Below are 25,694 nucleotides of genomic sequence, written 5' to 3'. Positions count from 1 at the left end.
AGGCAGGCGCTCATTTTATTATATAGTTTATACATAATTGCAATGCAAAACAGCTTTCCAACAGTCATTTACTTTGAATGATTTTAGTCCACAAAACAGAACAATATGTAATTCTTTTCCAAACATAATACACTTCAAAGGAAATACAAAAACAATAATTCCAATTTGTCTAGGAAAAACAAGTTGGTTCTTCAACATTTCAAGTTATTGTATAACTCAATGTACTTAAAGTGCAAATCTATTACATCCCACTGAATTCAGCGAGACTTATTCCTAGAAAGATGTATAGAGGAATGCAGCATTTTTCACAAATTCTTCTCAAATGACTGAGTGCAAGTTTCCTTCACATATATCCAGAGAGGATGATTCCTTTCTCAAAACTTCCTTTATTCCATGTAAGATATTTTGCTTCCAGTTGCCATCAGAGTGCTTCAAAAGAACAAGAGGTACCACAATGTGATTACAAAAAATTAACAAACCATCTGAAAGAACAATCTCTGACATTATTTTGGCTACTTCTACCCACTCCATCTGTTCCGTTTTTCTCAAGAGTTACTTAAAACAGTAAATAGATCCAACTCTTTGGAGTAACAAAACCCAAGTAAAGGGCTTGCTATTTAATTTGGAATCCCTTTAAGGGTACAGCTGTTGAGCATTGTGGTTTTATACTACAGGTGATATAATTCATTGGACCTATGAGAAAAAGGCCTGAAAGCTGTGGAGATACTGTATAGTCCAAAACAAACACACCTCTCAGTTCTTAAAGGCTCCATATTTACTGGCTTTAGCAATGAATTCCTTTAGCAGAGAACCATCCATTTGCCAGAAGGCAGATGTCTGGGTGACTTCAGTCAAATGATTGATACAAAATTTAAAGCAGAATTCTTCTAAATCCTAGATAGAAAACAAAAAAAAAATATTTAAACTCATTCAAAACAAGTTTTAAATTAAAACATTCAATATTACCAATGCTGAAAAAAGTATTAACAGCATACACAGCATTTGTTATATTCAACTAGGTCTGTGATGGCGAATCTATGGCACGCATAGATTCCAGCTCGCCATCTGGTCTTCTGGTTTTGTACATGCACACCGGCCAGCTGGTTTTTGGGTTTCCGGCGCGTAGACGCATGCACGTTCCAGTTTGGACACTCAGTGCCGAAAACGTTCAACATCACTGAACTAGGTCATTCTGCCACTTGTTTTAGTCACAACAGAAAAAGGAAATATTTTCATTTTACCTGTCTTAAAAATTTTTTCCATGTATGTGAAAATACAATTTGAAGTAAATATAAATAGGTATAGTAGCATTAAGATATCACTTTTAAGTATTTTATTTCCAGGTTAATTTAATTAACTTTGAATTAAACTACTTCAAGGTGGACTACCTGGATTGAACAAAAACTTATCAACAAACAAGCAATGTATTTGATATTAAAAACAGAATAAAAGTATTATGATGGGATAAATTATTTCACATTCTTAATGCAGCAGAAAAACCACCCTTTTAATAGATAAATCATCCCTAAAACTTCACATATGATCTCTCATAACACATTTGGAGCAATTTGCCATAACACTGAAAAAAATTCTTTGGGCAGATGTGTTCTAGCTCCTTCTCTTCATTTTCACCACTAATGCTTATTATTTGATAATGCATGAAGAGAACTGTGATGGCCTCCAATGGTGTTTTTTTATGTATAACACAAAGGAAAAAAGCCTGTACTTTGGCAATGAGATACATACACATCTCCAGGATGTTGTGGAGTGAGCCCTGCAAAAGAGTTTTGACACTCATAGGGGATGCCCAGCATGACTCCAAGGAACTGAACTGAATTACATCTCAGACTCTGATGTTATTGTTGTAAACACAGGACTGCATTCCGCAGAGCCCAAGGCTCAATCCCTTAGTCTGGAATAATGTTATTGCAGCCGAGATAAGGTCCAACTGGTCAGAAAGCTCTAGTAATTTGACTAGACACTTAAGTTGAGTATGGGTCTCAAATGCTAAATCATGCATCTGACTTCATATCACCTGGAAATTCACAGAATGCAAACCGATGAAGATATAAATTGCCAACAAATGCATCTTTGTCATTCTAAGACATTTTGTTGCTCTTTCTATCACCCAAGATGACTCTCCAAATAAGTCTTCATATATGTCACCCCAAGACATATCACTCAACACTCCCAGGACAGTATTCCAATTTCCCACCAGTATGCATCCAGTGTATATGCATACACACACGCACACACCTTCTTCTGGCTTCCACCTCCCCTCTTAAAGTCATGTTGTGCCCAGCTGTTTCACTGTTTCCCTAGCAATTCCCCAAGGTGCACTGGAGAGGGCAGACATTAAGGGACAGCTGATTTACCTCTGCATCATAGCGCACCGCTGCAGAGAGCAGTGAGAAAGCATTCTCCACTGTGATTCCTCTTTTGATAAGATGCTGACACAGTTTTTTCAATCGGTTTTCACAGTATGATGTAGCCAAATCCAGAAGCCCTGAAATTTAAGATTTTAATTAAATTATGTAGAATCTCCTGCACATTGGTCATAAAGTATTAAAAATTGCACTGAAAATGTAAAATCTTTACACATTTTAGGAGGCAGAGTTCACCAGAGAAAGGCATATTCAGTCCATTGTCCCTTCTCACTCGGCTCTGGCAGCTTAAGGGAAGGTAGACTGAAGAGGCCTGACTAAGACGTTCTTTTGATCCCTTCCTGTAACTCTGCATGCCAGGATATGGACAGCTCCTATAACTAATACACTGTATACAGTCATCTAATGTGCAAAAGGTCTGTGAGTTTAATTCCCAATAGAAGGCCTGAATCCACAGAAGAAATCAGTCTTGCTGTTGTTCCTGGGATACAACGGAACCTAATATCTAATCAAGCAAGGTATAGACACAAATTCAGCAATATAATGGCACTTGATGTCATATATGTATATTCGCCATTTAAAGAGATTGTCAGATCCCTATCAGAATGCTGCCATTCTGGAAATGGGGGCAGGCACCATGGGTGGAATTATTTGCATGCTTTCACTTTTGCTGTAACTGCTTGGGGAATTTGGGGAGGGGGGAGAGAGAGATGGCCATCTGCACTGACTCCCTCTCTGCCGGTTCCAGCCATATATTCAAGGTCGCAATGCCCCACGGAAACCTCTTTACACCATCCAGCCTCGGAGTTCTCGTAACATAACTGTTTCAAGAGTTTTACTTTCTTGAGAAGGTAGCTGAGGCAGGTACGTTACAGAGATGCCATTTTTAACCTAGCATATTCTCGCAACTTGGGCTCGCAACTTGGGTATCCTCCTGGATTCACGGCTGTCCTTAGAAGAGCACTTGATGGCTGTGACCGGGAGGATTTTTCATCAGGTTCGCCTGATCCGCCAGTTGCGTCCCTTTCTAGATCGGGACTCTCTACACACAGTCACTCACGCCCTCGTCACCTCTCGTCTGGACTATTGTAATGCTCTCTACATGGGGCTCCCCTTGAGGTGCACTCGGAAGCTCCAACTGGCGCAGAGTGCGGCCGCACGGGTGGTTATGGGAACAACGTGGAGTTCCCATGTAACACCTCTCCTGCGCGAGTTGAACTGGCTCCCAGTGGTCTTCTGAGTGCACTTCAAGGTTCTGGTTATCACCTTTAAAGCGCTCCATGGTTTAGGACCTGGTTATCTACGGGACCGCCTGCTACCACCAATAGCCTCCCACCGGCCAGTACGCTCCCATAGAGAGGAGCTCCTCTGGGTGCGTCGGCCAAACAATGTCGACTGGCGGCCCCTAGGGGGAGAGCCTTCTCTGTGGGGGCACCTACGATCTGAAACGAGCTCCCCCTGGAGATACGGAGGATCCCGGATCTGCGCACCTTCCATCGCGCACTTAAGACTTTCCTATTCCATCAAACTGGCCTGGCCTAAATCTTCTCCCCTTTTTAAATGTAAATTTTAATTTGTTTTAAATTATGGGGTATTTTAAATTCAGCCAAATTATTTAATTCATTTTTAATTCATTTTAAATTTTTGTATTTATGTGTTTTATCTCGTGGCTGTTCACCGCCCTGAGTCCTTCGGGAGAAGGGCGGTATAGAAATAAATAAATAAATAAATAAATAAATAAATAAATAAATAAATAAATAAATAAATAAATAAATAAATAAATAAAAAATATTCCAGAACCTAGATTGGTTTGTTTGAACATTCTTTCCCCATCAGTCCAACACAGAACAGAACTGCAATCTGAAAAGGCAAGATGGACAGTAGAGGCACTGCTAACATCTGTGGTAAGATGACATTAAAAAAAAAATATCCCATTTCCTTAATTTCCAAACATAATTTTGCCAAAGATTCCACTACTACCTATAGCATCTTCAGGTGGCAAGTCAACATTGTCGGTGTACAGGTACTCAAGAAAAGCACGATACACTGGATAGGAAAATTGATCTACGTCTATTACTTCCTTCTCATCTTCATTCCAGTAAGACTGGAACATAGTACGGAAGTGCTCACATCTGCAAGAAAAAACACTGTAAAGCCTCCTCCAAATTTTGCACATTACATCAAGAACAGAAGAAATATCAGCAGCACATGGCTTCTTCAAAATGGTCCGCTCTCATTCCCCAGCAGCATTTTTGCCATTGTGAACAATCCTAGGATTTTTCTATTAGTCTAAAGTCAAACCTGCTATCCCACCAGTGTTAACTTCAATAGCCAGGATGCCTAACTTTCAATCATGCCAAGTTGTAGTTCCAATATGTTCGGAAAATATCAGGTTATGGAAAGATGATCTGTTTTATAATATAGGTAGTCTCTGACACGACCATTTGTTTAATCTCACAAAAAAGTGTCCTCACACATATGACCGTTGTAGTATCCCCATGGTCAAATTCAGGCATTTGGCAAGTGGCATGTATTTATGATGGTTGCAGCATCCCAGTGTCATTTGATCACCATTTACGACCTTCCTCGGGATATCCAACAAGCAAAGTCAATGGGGGAATCCAGATTCCCTTAACAACCAATGATTCACTTAAAGACTGCAGTGATTTGTTTAACAACCATTGCAAAAAGTCACAAAATTGGACGTGACTTAAAACAGAAGTTCAGTCCCAACTGTGTAAATTGAGGACTACCTGTACACCACAAAAGAAGTGTTAGGATCTTATAGACTAAAACTAGTAGCATAAGCTTCTTTTTTCTGTGGAGTCTTTGGTGTTCTCCAAGTTTGGTTGTTTGCTTGCAGTCATTTCATTACCCAACTAGTTAACATCATCAGTGCAAGTGAATGTGGGATTTACCCAATGCTTTTAATTTTAATCAAGTTTAAAATATCTCTTGAAGTATTAATCTATTCTTAATCTTATTTCAACATCTATAACATATTAAGAAATTAAAAATGATGTTAAATGGCAAGTTCATTAAAGAAGCAAAATAAAATGCAGTATCTAAATTAGTAAGATGATTTAGGAATTTACTAACCATCTGGATGATTAGTTATAAACATTACCTGATTTTTAAAACAGCTTTATGTACATAAATGAATTTTCCATCTACTCTAAACTTTAGATCTGATGTTTCAGGACTATCAAATTCTCTCTTCAGAGACTCTGTCACTGTTAAAAATTCCTCATGCTCTGTAAAAACAATTAGAACACCAAAAGAACATAGAGTCAATTCATGCCAGAATTCAACAGTTTTACACACAAAATTTTGTGTTAGCTTTGCAAAAGCTTTTTTGTACTGTATCCCATAAAGGCAAAGGTGATCAATGATCCAAAACTATATATAGTACAGCTTTCATCAACAAACTACTTCATTTAGATTTCTACATGACAAGGAAATATATCATTCTTATAAAAAATTGTTTTCCATGTAACTGGGCAGATCTGAAATATGAAACAAGTCTGATTCTAGAAAGGAGTTATTAAAACAGAATAGTGTGGCACCTTAAATTGTAACACAACCAATACAGTTTCACATTTGGGGTACTACAGTTCTCATCAGATGCCAGGATTTATGTTTTTTTAACTACCGTGTTTCCCCAAAAATAAGACCCTGTCTTACAGTTTTTTGAACCCTGAAATAAGTGCTTGGCCTTATTGCCATGCGCTCAAAAGCCCAATTGGGCTTATTATTAGGGGATGTCTTATTTTGGGGAAAACAGGGTATCGGTATTTTGTTATTTAGGTAGGTAAATGCAATTAGTCATTCTTCCTACTCTTCCAACTGCCTGTACAGGGAACAAGCAGCAGCACCACGTGAAAAGCCCCTTGACGCTTTCACAATGTTTCAGTTCCCATTTCTTATAGAAGTCATAACTTTAATTTTATGTTATGTGAGTTACGTTCACTGTATTCCAGCTCCACAAAGAGTATAATTTGATGAGTATTCTGTGAACATTATTTCCTGATCATGAATGTATAAAACCTCAAAACACACCAAAAAAGTATATGCAAATTATAAATCATAAGTCATGATGGGTTATAGGCATCTCCCAATCTGTCAAGAACTCTCAAAATGGTTCTGGGAGTTGAGCATTGTGTGGGAAAGGTGCTATTGAAAGCCAAAACCATGAGTACTAATGCTACTTTTATTGTAAGAGCACAGCCTTTTGCAAGTATTTAAGGGCTGGGGAGAAGGGAAGCACTTTCATACTGGAGAAGGGAAGGTCAATTCTGCATCTGACATTAAGTGAAACTAGTTCTCACCTACTGAGAGGAGACGCCACATCACAGCAGGAGTGGAAAAGCAAGCGAACACATCATCTGTGCAGGAAAAGTGGGTAACATGGGGCAGGACCACCGACTGCCCCCGACACTGCCCCCACATGTACACTAAGCCACTCTGTGTTTTGGCAGCAGATGTGTGAGTAGAATGGCAAGCAGCAATCTCGACAACCCTACACAAGGATAAAAGCAGACCACAAGTATTCAGCGCCAGAGATGTCATACTTGTCCTGTTGTTCTTATGCTGGCCGATCATTTGGTGGCTGATTTTGCTTTCACTATCATTTTGTTCCAAAACTCAATCTAGAGTCTTAAAGATTAGGTACCTCCTACAGATAATATACTTACTGAGTAAAGAAAATGAAGATAAAGATGAGATAAAATAGAGCAGAATAGAATAGAATAGGTAAATGATCTGTGAGGTCTTGTAGACAGGAATGTACAATTCTGTGTCCAATTCTGGTCACCATGATACAAAAAAGATGCAGAGACCCTAGAAAGTATGCAGAGAAGAGCAACAAAGATGATAAGGGGGTATGGAGGCTAAATTGATGAACAGTTAAGGGAATTAGGTATGTTTAGCCTAACAAACAAAAGGCTTGGGGACACATAATAGCTGCCTTCCCCTTGAGGGGCTGTCACAGAGGGGGGGGGGTGTCAACTTATTTCCCAAAGCACCTGATAAAAAGCAATGGGTTGAAGCTCATTAAGAGAGACCCAATCTTGAATTAACAAGAAACTGCCTGACAGTGAGAACAACTGGCCGCCTGGTGTTGGGGATGCTTCATCATTTTTCAAGTTAGGACACCCATTTGACTTAAGCAAGGGGTTGAACTAGAAGACCTCCAAGGTCCCTTACAACCTTATGATTCTATATTGTGAAGAACTCAGTTAAGGACCTGCCTCTCCTTTGCCATCTTAACCCTTTCCTCTTCAGATTCAGAGAAAAAAAATTTCCTATGTGCGCGCTAATGTATGTGCTTACAAACAACCCATAAACAGAGTCACTTGGCTGAGTTGGGTGGCTACGGAAATTGATTTGCCCATCCAGTTGTCTGCAATTTATTTAAGCAACTGGTGGCTGATGGTCAAGTACTGTGGCACCATATAACTTTGGGCCTGTAGGGTATAAAATAAATAACTAAGGGGGCTTCACTTCATTGCACTTGTCATCTTTGATCTTTATATTTTATTGTTTCGATGGAAAATTGTGCGGCTGTTACTAGTTTCTCAGGGTCACCCATGAAGCACAAGGCAGCTGACAAATAACTTTGGAGATAATAAACTGTTTCTCAGGGGGCAACCTTTTCTTGCAAGAAAGAAAGAAGCTGGTGAGAAAGATTTGAAGAGTGGGAAATGATGGCTGGTGATTCTAGGCACTCTGAAGTGTTGAAGGTCTGTCCTTTCCTGGTGATCCTGGGACAAGACTCTTGAAATATCCCTGGGTGCAGTCCAGAGAAGACGGGCATTGGCTGCAAGGGAGAGACAGCCTTGGGGCAAAGGAAATCAGGTGCTGGCAGCCCAAGAGAAAATGCCTGTTGACATAATAGCTCAAATCTATGGAGAAAGGGGGTTGTAGGGGAAAAGAATTAAATACATTACATGCAAAGAAACTGTTTCTTTAGATATATGGGCACAATTAATGATAGATCACTGCCACATTCCTATTCCTATTTAGCTGAAGCAGAGAAGGGAAGAAGGTGTGGGTGGAAGATAGGTACTATGCATTAACTGCTGTAACAGAATACTGTATACATTATTTCACAGGTATGAAAAGAAAACTAAGAAATTTGCCTTTCTTTGTTAATAAACAGAGGGGAAATCAGGAAGAGCCTTTTTGTAGTAGGTATTGGACTACAAAGTGAACCCAAAGTGCTCATTAACAAAATGCATGCACGAATTTGTTTTCCAAAGCCATGAATCGGAGGTAGCTGATACCACCTTATTCCCAGCTCACCAAGCATTAGCTGCAGTGGCATTTACCTCTCCTTTTCCATCATGATTTGCACTGGGCTGAGATGGTTGCTTTTGTTGCCAGTCCCCAACTGCCCATAAGTGTTTGCTCCCCAGGCATACAGTAAACCCTCATCTGTTAGTGCTAGCGTGTGTGCATAGCCACAGACAATCTGCAAATAAGTTTGTAAAGAAGGCAGGAGTTAGTATACATACCACTCCAGGATAGCAGTGAAAGGAGTTTATCACTGAAGCATAATACAAGCTGCATGCTTGATATGCTAGAAGAGAAACGCTTATAGGAGGCATAAAAGCTTCAGTTATTATTAACAGTTTTATACCATATTTAGGTATCAGTTGACTAGTCTCTAAAAACTGATTGGTAATTCTTCAACCCCAAATCTATACCCCTGCTAGGGCTGTGCACACTTCCACAATTATTAGGGGGAAACAATGACCTCTAGCAAACATAGCATCTTTCTGCTCTTCATGAAATAAGATCAGTCTTTTCCAGGATCCCACATGAGACTGAAAAAGGACAATTATGGTTTATGAGTTCAATTTAATTTGTGGATTCCCTTAGGTAGCAGCTTCCTTTTACAATCTCCAAGTTGGAAAAATGTGTTCTGCTTTAATGAAGAGCAGAGATGAGGTGTTCACAGGAGGTCTGAAGCACTTACAGGTAGTTCTTGATTTAGAACCCCAGCTAAATGATACTTCAAAGTTATAACAAACTTGAAAAAAGTTAGTTATAACCCGTCCATGAAGTTACGACTACTGCACTACCCTTGCAGTCATGTATTTGCATTTTGGATGCTTGGCAGCTAGCTTGCATTTATAGGTGTTTGCAGCATCCTGCAGTCATGTGATCACATTTTGCAACTTTTTTGTTGTTTTCTAGCAAAGGCGACATTGGATAAGCTGGATTCAAACTTATGACTATGTTATGCTTAACATTGTAAAAATAGTTATACAATTGTGTCTGGTCATATGGTAACTCAACTTACAACTGCAATGACTTACAACCAGAATTCCTGGCTCAGTTGTGGTTGTAAGTCAAAGACTACTTGTACTCTTAATTGTTCCTGCACTAGCAGGAACTAGCTAGTGCCTGCTATTACTGAAGCCAAGACAATCAAACATGCTGGAAAAGCTGAAACATAAAATATTCAAGAATGTGTACACTGAGTGCCTGTACCACTTCAGATACTACATGTCATATATTATGCAGATTCCAAATGCCTTGAACAGCAATTACTCTGCCAGGGAACAGCACAGACCAATCTATGGTATCACCACCTCTGGTGCCTCTCAGTTCTTGTCCACAAATGGCATACTTAAGCTGTAGAAATCCATCAGAGCCATCTATAATGTACTGAAGAGAAGGACAAGATTGCTAATAGAGTATGAAGGGCAAAAGATAAAGGCCAAGGGACTAAAACTGATTTGGCTACACCTGATTTTGCTCAAGCTTTCAGGAAACTTTTCATTTCATTTGCCCTAAATATCCCAAGGTCATTCTCCAAAAACATCTAAGAATGAAGCTGTTTGCAGTTTAAAGGCAAAACGTTCAAGGTGTGTAATTTCCTATCCATTTGTTAAAAAATCAGAATTGGAAGAGATTAGTGGGGTAGAGGTTACACTTCCCTTATCTCATTAACAATGAATACAGTCAGGTCCATAAATATTGGGACATCGACACAATTCTAACATCTTTGGCTCTATACACCACCACAATGGAGTTGGAATGAACAAACACAATGTGCTTTAACTGCAGACTGTCAGCTTTAATTTAAGGGTATGTACATCCAACTCAGGTGAACGGTGGACTTACAGCAGTTTGCATATGTGCCTCCCACTTGTTAAGGGACCAAAAGTAATGGGACAGAATAATAATCATAAATCAAACTTTCCCTTCTTAATATTTGGTTGCAAATCCTTTGCAGTCAATCACAGCCTGAAGTCTGGAACGCATAGACATCACCAGACGCTGGGTTTCATCCCTGGTGATGCTCTGCCAGGCCTCTACTGCAACTGTCTTCAGTTCCTGCTTGTTCTTGGGGCATTTTCCCTTCAGTTTTGTCTTCAGCAAGTGAAATGCATGCTCAATGGGATTCAGGTCAGGTGATTGACTTGGCCGTTGCATAACATTCCACTTCTGTCCGTTCAAAAACTCTTTGGTTGCTTTTGCAGTATGCTTTGGGTCATTGTCCAACTGCACTGTGAAGCGCTATCCAATGAGTTCTGCAGCATTTGGCTGAATGTGAGCAGATAATATTGCCCGAAACACTTCAGAATTCATCCTGCTGCTTTTGTCAGCAGTCACATCATCAATAAATACAAGAGAAACAGTTCCATTGGCAGCTATACATGACCACGCCATGACACTACCACCACCATGCTTCACTGATAAGGTGGTATGCTTAGGATCATGAGCAGTTCCTTTCCTTCTCCATACTCTTCTCTTCCCATCACTCTGGTATAAGTTGATCTTGGTCTCATCTGTCCATAGGATCTTGTTCCAGAACTGTGAAGGCTTTGTTAGATGTTGTTTGGCAAACTCTAATCTGGCCTTCCTGTTTTTGAGGCTCACCAATGGTTTACATCTTGTGGTGAACCCTCTGTATTCACTCTGGTGAAGTCTTCTCTTGATTGTTGACTTTGACACACATACACCTACCTCCTGGAGAATGTTCTTGATCTGGCCAACTGTTGTGAAGGGTGTTTTCTTCACCAGGGGAAGAATTCTTCGGTCATCCACCACACTTGTTTTCCGTGGTCTCTCGGGTCTTTTGGTGTTGCTGAGCTCACCGGTGCATTCCTTCTTTTTGAGAATGTTTCAAACAGTTGTTTTGGCCACGCCTAATGTTCTTGCTATCTCTCTGATGGGTTTGTTTTGTTTCTTCAGCCTAATGATGGCTTGCTTCACTGATAGTGACAGCTCTTTGGATCTCATTTTGAGAGTTGACAGCAACAGATTCCAAATGCAAATAGCACACTTGAAATGAACTCTGGGCCTTTTATCTGCACATTGTAATTGGGGTAATGAGGGAATATCATACACCTGGCCATGGAACAGCTGAGAAGCCAATTGTCCCATTACTTTTGGTCCCTTAACAAGTGGGAGGCACATATACAAACTGCTGTAAATCCTACACCGTTCACCCGAGTTGGATGTACATACCCTCAAATTAAAGCTGACCGTCTGCAGTTAAAGCACATTGTGTTTGTTTCATTCCAACTCCATTGTGGTGGTGTATAGAGCCAAAGATGTTAGAATTGTGTCAATGTCCCAATATTTATGGACCTGACTGTATTTCCAAGATTAGGGACAATTTCCCAACAAATCATTCAAATAACAGAAAGCACAGATCTCTATACTCACCTGCATTACACACACACCTTGAAGTGCTGCCACTCGGCATGGAGTTAACTGATTGCCATTATTTCCCAGGCCAAGTTGTCCATTGCCGTTGTAACCCCAGCCATAAACCTGGGGTGAGGAGGAGGTTAATTAATCATATACTTTATTTCTACCCAAAGAGCTCCTGTTCTGGGAGAATAGAAGTACTAAACTAGCAGAAGTTGAAATAGAATGCACTGAAAGAAACCTTATTTTAAAACGAAGTCTTGTACTATTTCCTTTCTCATTTCCTATGTTCGTAAATATATTATTTCAGATTATTTCGTAAATATATTATTTAAAATCTTAATTTTATATTAAGGGTTTTTTTTATAGAGATAGAAAATGTTTTCCATAGTTTACAGATTATTTTTGGGTGGTATAGAAGTCTGGATTTCCTATGAAACAGAAGGATTGGATCAATGCTATTCTCCATTGTGGAAGATAAGGTAAGCAGGTATATTACAATCTGGTTTCTATTTGCACAGATATTCCACACCTATGTTCATAACAAGTAGCTTATCTGGATGGGGAGAAACCGCCTCAGGCTCAACCCGTCCCAGACCGAGTAGCTGTGGCTTCCGGCATCCCGATATAGTCAGTTGGCGCCATCGCTGACTATTGGGGGCAAGTCGTTGGCCCCCACAGAGAGGGCTCGCAACTTGGACGTCCTCCTGGATACACAGCTGTCTTTAGAAGAGCATATGATGGCTGTGGCCAGAGGGGCTTTTTATCAGGTTCGCCTGATCCACCAGTTGCGTTCCTTTCTGGATCGGGATGCCTTACACACGGTCACTCATGCTCTCGTCACATCCCGCCTGGACTACTGTAATGGTCTCTCTCTCTCTGAGGAGCACCCAGAGACTCCAGCTGGTCCAGAATGCGGCCGTGTGGGTGGTTATGGGGGCGACTCAGCGCTCCCATGTAACACCTCTCCTGCGCGAGCTGCACTGGTTCCCGGTGGTCTTCCGGGTGCGCTTCAAGGTATTGGTTACCACCTTTAGAGCGCTCCATGGCTTAGGACACGGGTATTTACGAGACCGCCTTCTGCCACCGATAGCCTCCTACCAACCAGTACGCTCCCACAGAGAGGGGCTCCTCAGGATGCCTTCGGTCAAACAATGTCGACTGGCAGCCTCCAGGGAGAGAGCCTTCTCTGTTGGGGCACCTACCCTCTGGAATGAGCTGCCCCCGGAGATAGGGCGGATCCTGGATCTTCGAACCTTTCTCTGTTCCCTAAAGACGTTTTTATTCCAGCAAGCTGGTCTGGCCTAACTCTTTTAAATTGTTTTAATTTTTAAATTGTTTAATTATGGGTCTTAATACAGGGGTGTTTTAAATTGTGGGCCAAATTAATTTAATTGAATTTTAATACTGTTTTTAAATTTGTTGGCTGTTCACCACCCCGAGTCCTTCAGGAGAAGGGCGGTATATAAATATAAATATATATAAATAAATAAATAAATAAATAAATAAATAAATAAATAAATAAATAAATAAATAAATAAATAAATAAAAGATTACTGTACTTCAGAAGTGACTGCACTTTTGATGCAATCACCCCTGTTTTTGAGCCTCTTATCTGTGTCACTACTAGTAACAATTAAGATAAAGAGAATTAGCATGAACTCCCTAGTTCAGAGAAGGGAGGATGAATACTGGCACATTAGTTGTTAAGAGACAATACTTCACTTAAGAAGTATACTTCTTTCACTACCTATTGAAAAGAAATGTCATTGGGCTGCCTCTAGGTGTTGTAGTCTAGTGACAATGCCTTACATAAAGTGTCTTACTTAATAGATCAGCTGGTTAAATTATGACCTAGGAAGATGCTATGCAGCTTGCAGCCAATTCCAAGCAGCTTGTCCCCTATCATTCTGGAAGTTTCTGACAAATTGAAGGAAAAACAAATTGGTTTACTTCCTTCTCATCTGTAACTCTCTAGTTTATTCCAGTAAAACCTGTTGGCATTCACATAAGTTTGAGCTTATCGGCACTGAATCCTAGATCCCATACCAACACTCCTTGAGTGGATATTGAAATAAGCAAGGCCTGTACTACTTGGAAAACAGCCCTGGGATCTTTGGATAATAAAACTATAAAGAATGATAAGTGATGTAAGTCAAAAGGTCTTACAGACTGAAGACTAGCCATCTTTTCCCAGGTATTTCTGAGGCTGCAGAATTTCTCTGAATTGCTCATATCTACTTCTGAATCTATTTTAATTGGACATATGTTTAAAGAGAACAGAAAGGCAACTCTTCCTTTGAATTAAGCCAGTCTCCAGAAGAGCAAGAGCAAGGTTTGTCTTCATTCTGCAGCTCCTTACCTCATCTCCCCACATCACACATTTCTATTTTATTTTTAGGTTCACTTCAAATTATACCTTCTCACACAATTGGCTGAAATTCAAGGCTTTGAGACAGAAGATTTTCTCCCTGAGCAGAGATAGACACTTGATTCTTTAAAACTTCTCATAATTTTTGAAGCAATCCTTTGTATTTTATTTGAAAAATATTCTCTTGTTAAGCATTTTTCCAAATTTAATTTGAAAATTTTGCAAGGTTTGGCTAATGCTGTGCTAGTTCATATCCCCCAGACAATTTTTAAAAATGCACCGAGGGAAATTGACTGAAAATTGCTCCCCACTTCACCAATATATGCCATTTTCACTACCACCAGAAAATCCTCCAGAATTATCTTCAGAAACAGTCAGTGAAGGAAACATCCTTGTGCAAGAAAGGGGGACTTTTTATCAGGTCCGCCTGATTGGCCAGTTGCGCCCCTTTCTGGATCGGGACTCGTTAAATACGGTCACTCATGCTCTCGTTACTTCCCGCCTGGACTACTGCAATGCTCTCTACATGGGGCTCCCCTTGAGGAGCACCCGGAGGCTCCAGCTGGTCCAGAATGCGGCCGCGCGGGTGGTTATGGGAGCGACGTGGCGCTCCCATGTGACCCCCCTCCTGCACGAGCTGCACTGGCTCCCGGTGGTCTTCTGGGTGCGCTTCAAGGTTTTGGTTACCACCTTTAGAGCGCTCCATGGCATCTGACCGGGGTATTTACGAGACCGCCTTCTGCTACCAATAGCCTCTCACCGATCAGTACGCTCCCATAGAGAAGGGCTCCTCAGGGTGCCGTCGGCCAAACAGTGTCGACTGGCGGGCCCCAGGGGGAGAGCCTTCTCTGTGGGAGCACCTACCATCTGGAACGAGCTCCCCCCAGAGATACGGAGGATCCTGGACCTGCGCACGTTTCGTCGTGCTCTCAAAACTTTTTTATTTCAACAGGCTGGCCTGGTCTAACTCTCCTCTTTTAAATTTTTAATTCGTGATTTTATAAATTGGGTGTTTTAATCTGTGTTTCGGCCAAAATATTTAATAATTTTAAGGGATTTTTAATATTTGTATTATCTGTATTTTATCTTGGCTGTTCACCGCCCTGAGTCCTTCGGGAGTAGGGCGGTATAGAAATTTGATTAATAAATAAATAAATAATAAATAAATAAAATGTAATCTTGACCTGCAGAACAAGTAGATGAGTTTGTTTGTTTTTTAAATCCCAATAACTAAACAACACTTTGTTGTACATTTTCCATGAAATACTTATACAGGAACACTTCTGTTTGCAGAATCAGAGGCAAATGTGGAAGGCCATCAGATGCTTACCTCCCCATTATCTATGACCACAACGGAAGAAGTTTGACCGCAGGCAATGCTGACTGCTACCTTAGCCTGTAAACAATTGGAGACTCTGCGAGGAGTTGGCTGGTTTGCAGTTGATCCTGACCCGACTTGTCCACAGTTGTTATAGCCCCAGGCGTATACCTGGGAGAGACACCAAGGAAGCATACCACAAAGCTTACTGGGTGAGCAGAAACATTTCTCCAAAGCATATATTGTTTAATAGTGCAGGTACCAAAGTAACTAGTTTTACAAGCCGCAGACAAGTAGCATGGCCATTTATGATATACTTCAAAGTACTGATGTGATTAACTTCTAATTGCTGGCAACATAAAGTCATTGATACAGGAGTCTCTTCTAGCACAGTTGGCTAATGAAAGAGTGTGCATTTTATCTTGTAGCATCCAGGCAAACCTTCAGTTAGAAAGTGAACATTTTTCTGCAGGAAACTAAAGCAGGGACCCAGTCAAGAGGGATCCCATTTGGAATCAATGCCTGTTACTACTTCCAAAGACAGACACAGTTTAAATACAGTTTTACAAGTTAAATGTTATGTTCAGCCCTGAATGAAGGAATGGCCCATATTCACTGGATAAAGGAAAAGGCAGCCATCAGCTTTGAATTGTTTGCCTTCCTCCAGTGTCAGACTGCATTTTTCTCAGCTTCCAGCATTCAGCATTCACTGGTAGAAGATGGACAACCCAATCTTTCTCCTCTGATTTTTCCTGACTTGTTTTCATTCTAAAGTAGGGCCCATGCATTAGAGGTGGGTTGCCTTCTATCCACCAAGTCTTTTCTGCATTTTTCAAAAGAAAAAAAAGTCACATAAAAATGAAGGAAAAGAAAGAGAACTGTTTTCTACCTTAAAGAAAGCCCCAAGTATGCTTACAGCAACACGAGGGCTCAAGTATCTCTCTTCTTCCTAATTCTTCCTAAGAAAAAAAATCTGTCAGTGCAAGCCTGTGTGCTCATTACTGTTAGATGGCCCAATCCTCATTACTAGAGGAGGAGGAAGAATGCTACACCACTATGATGCAGAAGGAAGGAAGGAAGGAAGGAAGGAAGATCAACCGGGCTGGCTTAACACTTTTTTAAATGTTTTTAATAGGTTTGTTATTGTTCTTTTAATTATGGGGCCAAACGCATATATATCTTTTTAACTGTATGTTTTTTACTTTGGCTGTACACCGCCCTGAGTCCTTCGGGAGAAGGGCGGTATATAAATATATATATATATATATATAAATAAATAAATAAAATAAAACTCAGAACAAATAGCGTTCAACTCATGAACAATGATAAAAGGTAAACTAGCAACAGGATCTACATATAAAAAATTATCTCCTTGCTAAAGGTTATAGCACTTTTATACTAGGCAATTTTCAAAGGTTTATATCTGATATCTTCAAAACTAATTGTAAACTTTCAAGACTTGAAATGGAACATTATCCCCTTCATGCAAAACAAATAATCTCTAGTACCTGTCAGATATGAAATTAAACAGGCTTAGTCTCACAGAAGAGACCACAATACCTCCAAATATTATCCCAGAGTCAGACACTTTCCTTAAACACGTACCCACACAATTTAAAGGAGCCAAGTTCCATATTTATGCATCTATTTTTCAGAAATTGGTCTTCTTGTTACTAAAACAGGTATTGTATATCTATAAAATTTATTCTATCCAGCTGAAAAATTTGGAAATTTCAGCACTTGTAATTTCCCAAGCAAAGGGGAAATTCAAGTATCATTATTCCAAGTTTTATTTTTGAATCAGAAAACCTACTAGATCAAAAGAAAATATGTCGCTGTCTCACTGGGCACCGAATCAATTAAGTCCATTCAACCTTTATTTATATGTATGAAATCTTGTTTTTATTGTTGCTACTGAAAACTTGTACAAAATATAAAACCCCCATGAAATCAGATTGCCAAGAGTAGCTTATTTCCTCTATAAATATAAGAACTTTTATTGTCAAGATAAAATCTGAAATATTTCACTAAGAAAACACAGATTAATGGTAGTATCAATACCCTTTCTTCAAGGACAATTTTCAGACATTTGCCAAACAAAGAACATTCTTAACAGCAAAAACCTGAATAGCTAGTTAGAAAAGCAGAACTTACATCTCCATCAGATGATAATGCAAGAGAATGGTGGGAACCACAAGCTACTTCCGTTACTTTCTTAATGAGCAAATTAGTAGAAATCTGAATAGGCGTCACACCCTGGTTGGTTGTCCCATTCCCAAGCTGACTATATCCATTATGTCCCCAGGCATAAACTTCACCATCTACCCAAGAATAAACAAAGTAACGACAATGAAACATGCAATTAGGCCACATTTGTACACCTACTCAGACAGAACAAGTTTATTGCATTTTAATAAGCACTGTCATTATGTTTGGTTGCATAGCTGGTCAGTTGTGTAGACTGGGTTTGGCTTTTTTAATCTACTTATTATGATTATTATGGTCATTTCTCTAATGACTTGTTTTATGGGAAGATAAGGCAGTGGTACTGGAGAACTTGAATGAATTGGTATTACTTGACTGGGAAAAAGTTAAACAGCAATTGGCTAAAACTAAATGCACACATTCTTTCTGAAGTGTGAAGAATGTAAATGAGCAATATACTCTTCATCTTTAAAGCTTATCACATACATTTATCCAAACATTAGAGTTATTTTAACTAAGCAACTTCATTATGCAAAGATCTGACTCTCTTCAGAAGTTTATAATGCCGGGAAAAATGGAAAGAAAGAAGAAAGAGGATGACCAGAAGCAAGATGGATGGTTGAACTTAGTTACATCATCAATGGGTGCATGGTTGGAAGATCTGGAGCTAGGTGGGGGGGGACAAATTGTCTTGCAGAAAATCTATCTATTGGTTGAAAAGACTTGACAGCAACTTGATGGGATATCGTTTATTAATCAACTAAAGGAACATAAATGAGAATGTTATCCAGCATGATCACAAACTAAATTTCCAACAGGCTTTAAACATGCACTTACTTTAGTTTTAAAAACCTAACTTCTAAATACTTGTTGACACAAGGAATGTTGTTTCACGATATATTTTTTAAAAAAATTAAAAAGGAGTGAACATTCAATTTCTGTTTCCTGTGGAGATATAATTATGCCACCACCACCCTATGACCCTTAGTCACTGAGAGAAACTCACTCAAAAAAAATGCAGCCCATGGCTGCAAAAAATCTGTCCAGCCTACTTGAGGGGAAGAAAAGTGGCAAATGCAATTCACACCAAGATGACGGCCCCCACTGACAGAAGCAGACTACCTTTTTGCATGCTCCAATTCCATAACTAAGAATCAGGTGCTTAGATTTGTGCCTCTAATACTATTCAGAAAAAGTTTCCCACCTTCTGTACTAAGGATCACATGTGGCCCACTTCCATAGCTAAGACTGCAGATCCTCTTTCCGCATAAACCTTCAAGTTTTTTTGGTACAATAGTACTCTGATTATCTCCAGTTCCCAGACAATTACTGCAGTTTAGTCCAAATACAAAAACCTGGGTGGGGGAAAAAAGCAAAACCAATGAGCTGACATGGATATGTTCATTTATGGCATGTTAAAAAAAAGTCTAAATTGACTTTGCGATGTATAACAGATTTACAATGAAACTGAGATTTATAATAAATATGGAATAAGGGACTAATAGAAGATAAATCAGGTTTAAGAGCCTACACATCATTTCAAATTCAGACAGGCTATTTGGAAGTGTCTTGGGCTTGAAACAGTTTCAAATTGAAAATGTTTCCAAATTACCAAATTATTTCTCTGCCTTTTATGCTTCACTAGTTTGTTTTCACATAGCAAAGTAGCGATGTTTAGCTACTTTGCTATGTGAAAACACAGAAATATGTAGCTATTTTTGTACAAAGTAGCATCCTATAGCAGAGTTTGAAGTACTTTCTTAATCTGTAGTGTCTCATGACACTTGGGTATTTTTTTATGTTAAGGTAACTGACCTAATTTTACTTGTTATTTATTTCAACTTGCAGAAAGGTTAGGGTTAGTTCCTGGCTGCTTTCTGGTTTGAAGCCAGTCATATCTTGTAAAGTTTCTGTTAATATTTGAAGGAGTGACCAAAATATATTTTATCTTAACACCTGATGTGGATAGTAATAACAGTCCCCATATAGGCATTTCTATCTGTTAGAGGACAGACATATATCTATGTGATTTGTACTCTAACGTGTAAAGCAACTTGCTTGTTAGATATAGGTGACCTTGGAGAAACAACGCAACAGTTAGCAACGTGCTTCAAGCCCAAAAAAGAAAGAGAAAGTTTGAAAAGAAACTTAAAGCTGATTTAGCCTTAATTCCTTTGGGTATAAGAGGGAGGGAAAAGTAAACACAATCAGGCTTTTCAAGATTCCGTTGCCATTGCCTATCTCAATAAAGTAGAGATTGATCACACCTGAGCAGTCCCTTTCCTGATTTGGCCACCTTGAAGAGCTGACACCAAATGTGGTGGTGGACGATAAAGATGTGCAATATGAAGGTTTGGCCACAATAATATCCAAACTTGCTTTCAAATAAATAACCTAAGTTGTTAAAAATTGTAATCTTTAATGTGATAGAGGAAATACTTTTCTATTTTTTAAAAAAACAATCGTATTAAGTGTATTGAATTATATCTAAGTAAAAACTAAGACACTTTTTTTGTTCCACTCCTTTTCATATGCAATACCTGGCCTATCATTCAAAATTTAAAGATGCCTTTCAGCACAGAAAACAATGTGTGCATTGGCTCACTTTCCCATAGCAAAGGAAGAATAAGGCAGCTGAAGATACATCCATGTTTTGGACTGGGATTTTCTCTTTCTCCCCTTTCCCTTTCCCTTTCCTTCCTTTCTTCTTCTACCAAGTCATTAATTTTCTAGTGTTTCTGAATTCTCCCACTGTCTACCTGAACAGATTCTAACTTCCTTCTTTATAGTCCCTTCATGCATGCATGCCTTTTTAAGTGCTTTGAATCACTAGGTGGCTCAGTGGCTAAGACACTGAGCTTGTCGATCAGAAAGGTTGGCAGTTTGGCGGTTCGAATCCCTAGAACAGGTCTCCTGCATGAGCAGGGGGTTAGACTAGATGACCTCCAAGGTTCCTTCCAACTCTGTTACTTGTTAACTGTTAACCCTCCCTTGTTCAAAGCCCATCTTTCTCTAGACCTCCTGTCTGCTTCAAACTTCATGGATGCCTGGAATCAAGCTGCTTAGAACAAGCTACTTCTCTCCCCATCCCACCTCTAAATATCACACAAGTCAAGCATTAAACAGAGGCTCACAGTTTAAATCCACTGACATTAGTGGGCCCTCATTAGTTTTCTAGGGGACCATCGACACTTTAGGATTTTTGCAGTAAGCAACTCAACTCTGAGTGTCTTTTAATCCCATTCCAGAACACAGCAGTTTCATCCTGTGGTTTCCTGCTAGATTTCTGCTGAATGGAAAGGGAGGAAATTGTTTTTTTCATGATAAATTCTTGGATCTTCCATTGGTCAGAGATAGAAGGCATCAGATTAATTTACAGAATGTTAATGTATTGGACCATTTGCAGATCCAAGGCACTGAACCTCTATGCAAGTAAATTAAACAGACAGGAAATCCAAAAGTAAAAATCACAGAGCAGCCTTCCCAACCCAATTTCCTCCTGATATGTCCCAGTACAGTACTTTCTTTTTTTAAAAAAAAATGCAGAAATGGAGATGTGCAGCAATTAAAGAGTAACAATCTGGATGGGACTTCATTGCACTGATTGCCCTTGGCTTCAGATTCAGAATGGAGACGTTATCTACTTCCTGATGAAGCCCTCCATAGAGATATGAGCACAGGACAGTCTTCTGGGGAAAAAAGGGTTTTGTTTTGGGGTTACAAAATATGTGTTCTGTAATTGTATGCAGGGTATTTGAAAGTGAACTGAAGTAAAGTAGGAAGTGAGTCCTACTTATGGCTACCTATTTTATAAAATCTTGTTTTCTGAGGCAAGAGAAGCAATCCATATTTGCTCAGTGGAAAGTACTCTATGCTCAGTTTTATTTTTCAATGGGTTAAAAATATTAATTTTAGCTGTAACGAAAAAATACAATATTCATCTTCTTTAAACTGAGATTTATGTTTTAAATACTGATTAATTGTATGTGTATGCTATTGCAATCTTAAAACAAAAGTTTGCTATTTTTATATTACCCAATAGATATCCAACAATGTTATAGACAAAGAAAGTGGACACACCTATGTAAGTACTATAATCTTACCTCATCGCTGTGGGTGATATATATAGCTTCATTGGCAGATGTTCCAAATACACATGCCTTTCGAATAGTTGCCATTTCTTGAGGTGAAAGCAATGTAAATATAGGCCACTTCCCAACCTCCATCATAACTTTGCTGGAGTTATGAATATGTTATATTATCTGTCATTTAAAATGATCTCATAGTATTCTCTGGAAAAAAAGAGAATCCATTTTTATTCAAGTATGAATAAAGTCCATTTCTGTGGTGGGATCTTTCATGGGTGTCATGATGACTTTAGGGCTGCTCCAAATGTTATTAGACAGGTGGTCCAAAGAGGGAGAAGAAAATAATTAAAATAAATGTGTAAATAACTTTACTATCCATTTTTACAAGACATGTAATTCATTTTTACAAAAATGAAAACTGGAAATTCAAGGAATCATTCTTTAATTTTGAAGGAAAGGATTGCTTTTTAAGGAAATTGAAGATTCAAAATGTGCAACATCAAAAGTTATACAAAATGTGATCTATGGTATTAAAATATCTAAATAATAAATCCAAGTTGCAGCTCCCAAAACTGGAGAGTGCTGCCAAGTTCATGAGAGAGACACAGAAAGATCTCTATCCTTGGAAATTGCTGCAGGTCACTTTCTGCCAAATACTGGACTTTTGTTTCTTTTTTGCTCACCACTAAAGTCTCATGCCTGAAAAGTTTTTGCCTACCACATTTTGCATCAGTTGGTGCAATATCCTTGTGATTACAGTACAGGTACATAAATCCACAAAGGTAACTGTCAACTAATCATCAATATCTATGACTCTAAATCTATCCCCATTTGGTGGGAAAAAAACTAGAGAAAATAAGTGGATGTGGTAGAATAGTGCATGAAACTCACTGTCAGGCAAAAAGTCTGAAACAAGAGTCAAATTTTGATTCTGTTTAGGTAAATATAAGTACTGTATCCTCTACCCTGATCTTACTGACTTGGCACCTCCCTTGTGTTTAACTTCATCTCCTGAAGCAATTTGATCTAGACTAGAAGACAAGCAGCTAAGCACCCTGCCTTACCGGAAGTTCACCAAAGACTATTCACAGAAGGAAACCGATTATAACTAACTGGGAATTTTGCCAGGACAAAGTGTTGTAATGCCACACATGACACCTTAATGAATTTGTCAGAAAGCATACTTGTATATGTGTGATTACAAGTAATACAAATTAGGACATTCATTTTGATAAGTAGCATACATGTTTATTCTGCCTGCCCCTGCAAAAAAATGTCAGGGATTCTTTCACAGCACCAAGATTTTTAACAAAAATGATTCTTGTTACAATCTTTTTCCCAATAGGGGGAAGAAATGGGGTTTGATAATGGAAGATTCTAAATTAGGTCATTTTTCCTGATCTGAAGATTTCTTGCCCAATTTACGTCACCCTTCTGTAATACTACAAGAACCTATTATTAACAATGCCCCTCTCTCAGAGAAACCACCCATGCTCAAAATATTCATCTTGAACTAATTTATTTTTTCCCCAATTTATTTTGAGAAAATTTGAGGCAATTTTGTTCCTTACATTTGCTGCATGTTTGTACAATTAACTGAAAAAAGAGCAAGGCTACTCATATCACTTACAGGAAAACAGGAACTCGTAACTATCAATGCGTCATTCTCACTTATAGCTTCTTGGTACCAGCATTTTTTCAAGCTACATTCTGAAAAGTATTACAGTCCTAGATAAATCTCTAACACTATTGAATCTTTCCAGCATCTTAAGTGCTAATATAAGTCACAATGAACCTATTACAAAAGCATTAAAGAATAAAATAGATATACAATATGAATATTAAAAAAGCTAGACATAATAGAAATAGAGGAACAATACCATAGAGGTTTCTGAATGCTTAACATGGCAGTCAGAAATAATTTCTCAGCACATTCACAATCTACAAATATTGTGCAGAATAACATTAATAAAATGTATCAGCTTATTAAACAATTGAGCCACTGGGAAAGCTTGTCTCATTTAATTATTTGAAGGGATGAAGTATGAGATGCTCCTAACTCAGGATGCACAAATGCATCAGGACATCAACAAAAAACCTTGCAGGATTTTTCCCCCTTTCAGAAAGTTACTGTACTATAACAAGTAAGGCTTGTGCTTAGAAGAGGAGAGGTGTATTTCTCATTCAGTAACTCACATAAATCCCAGCAAATTTTGCTTGGTTACAATGGAAAGCCAGGAAACGTATGATAAAAACAAATATATATTGTTTCCTAGATTTCTGAGCAAGCTAGTAACCACGATGCTCTCTTTTCTGAGTTGGGAGAGGTTCACAGACTACTCCCTCGTAAAGTCCAGGAAAGGCACCCCGTTCGCAGTTCGTGGCTCATGGGCAGCGTTGCCAATGCAAGATTTTTAAACCCAGATCTGAGTTTTTCAATGTCTGTCTGGGTTTCTAGGGTTTTTTTTTTTTTAAAAAGTTTAAAAATGTAAGTTATTCTATACTTACATTAGGTTGTACGTATTGAATAGGTAAAAAAAAAATTAGTTCAAAACTGATTTATTGTGGGGAGGGCGGGGGGTTAATCTGGGTCTTTTGGGTAGAAGCTGGGTTTGTTTGAGAACGAAATCTTGATATATTTTTTTTCTTAAGAAAACCCAGCTGGTGACTTTGTCCCGGACCTCCCGATTCTCCACCCCTCCCCGAAGACTCGAGCCAACCCGGAAGAGACCGAGGCGTGTGCTGTTTATTTCCCCAACTGCAGCCAAGGAATCCTCCCTCCGCTCTTTTCCCTCTCTACGCAAGAGCCAGGCGCTCCCGTTATCCCGCCACTTGCACGCGTAACAAGACAGGAGAAAAGAGACCAACCCCTTCTTTCTGCAGGAAGTCCCCGAAGAGAAAAGGGGGCAGCTGCTAGTTCTCCTCAAGTCACCCGCCTCTTCCCCGGCTGCTTGCAGGCAAGAAAATAGTCGGAACCAGCTTAGCGCAGGGCGGGCCAATAGCAGGGAGCGGCTTCGCGGAGCGTGGAGGGAAGAAGAGGGCGTCCTTCGGCGCCTCTTTTAAACCAGGGGCGGAGCCCCGCCCAGCCGACCCTCACGCCTCTCCTCACCTGTTGCAGGTTTTGCAAACGCCGAGTCTGCCGAGCTGCCCTGGAGCTAGCAGGAAGCGGAGAAGCAAAGGAACTGACCCACCACGAGCGCATGCGCCGCGGGCAATGCGTGCGATTTATAATGCTAGCGTCTTTCCTTCTTGCGCGTCTTTCTGCATGCCCTCTTCTGATTCGCTCTGGTGAAGAAAGACGAGGCAGAAGAAGCTATTTTCGTGCTTTTAGTTTTCCTGCCCACCCCCCCCCCCCCCTTTTTTTTTTTTTTTAAAGCAAAGTAGGTTGTCTTTACGATTAGTAAATCTGGGCTGCAATGTTGCGGACAGCGCCAGCTGGGCAAAAAAGATGAAGTTTTTGTTTTCTCTTTACAACGCTGCCATCTAGCGGTTGCCTGGAGCTTTGCAGCCCAGATCTGGTAGCACTCTCGCTCCTCACTCTGCCTCGGTTTTTCCAGGAGAGAAATCATTTTGGGGGGACGGCAGAGAGGCAACAGCTGCGCTCGAATCGTTCGCCTTTTCAGTTATTTCTGCTCTGATCGAAGAAAAATAATGCAAAA

At 39.5% G+C, this 25,694-nt stretch overlaps 1 protein-coding gene across 1 annotated transcript; it reads right to left on the bottom strand.

Annotated features, from left to right (window-relative positions):
- Positions 1-302: 302 nt before the first annotated feature.
- RCBTB1 (RCC1 and BTB domain containing protein 1) lies at positions 303-25,177 on the bottom strand. Its single transcript, XM_070956736.1, has 13 exons — positions 25,145-25,177; positions 22,051-22,239; positions 19,152-19,302; positions 17,897-18,063; positions 15,755-15,913; positions 12,069-12,176; positions 8,714-8,856; positions 6,713-6,903; positions 5,512-5,638; positions 4,365-4,516; positions 2,376-2,506; positions 751-894; positions 303-429 (listed from the first exon to the last, which is right to left on the bottom strand). The coding sequence occupies exons 2-12, from the start codon at positions 22,174-22,176 to the stop codon at positions 754-756; spliced, it is 1,596 nt and encodes a 531-aa protein (XP_070812837.1). The 5' UTR covers positions 22,177-22,239; positions 25,145-25,177; the 3' UTR covers positions 303-429; positions 751-753.
- Positions 25,178-25,694: the final 517 nt, after the last annotated feature.

This window comes from Pituophis catenifer, unplaced genomic scaffold (assembly GCF_029215685.1).
Source record: "Pituophis catenifer annectens isolate HBS135680 unplaced genomic scaffold, rPitCat1.0.hap2 SCAF_1, whole genome shotgun sequence".
In the NCBI taxonomy this organism is placed as follows: Eukaryota; Metazoa; Chordata; class Lepidosauria; order Squamata; family Colubridae; genus Pituophis; species Pituophis catenifer.
Note: the sequence above shows the minus strand (reverse complement) of the source record. Positions and strands in the feature narration are given on the sequence as shown.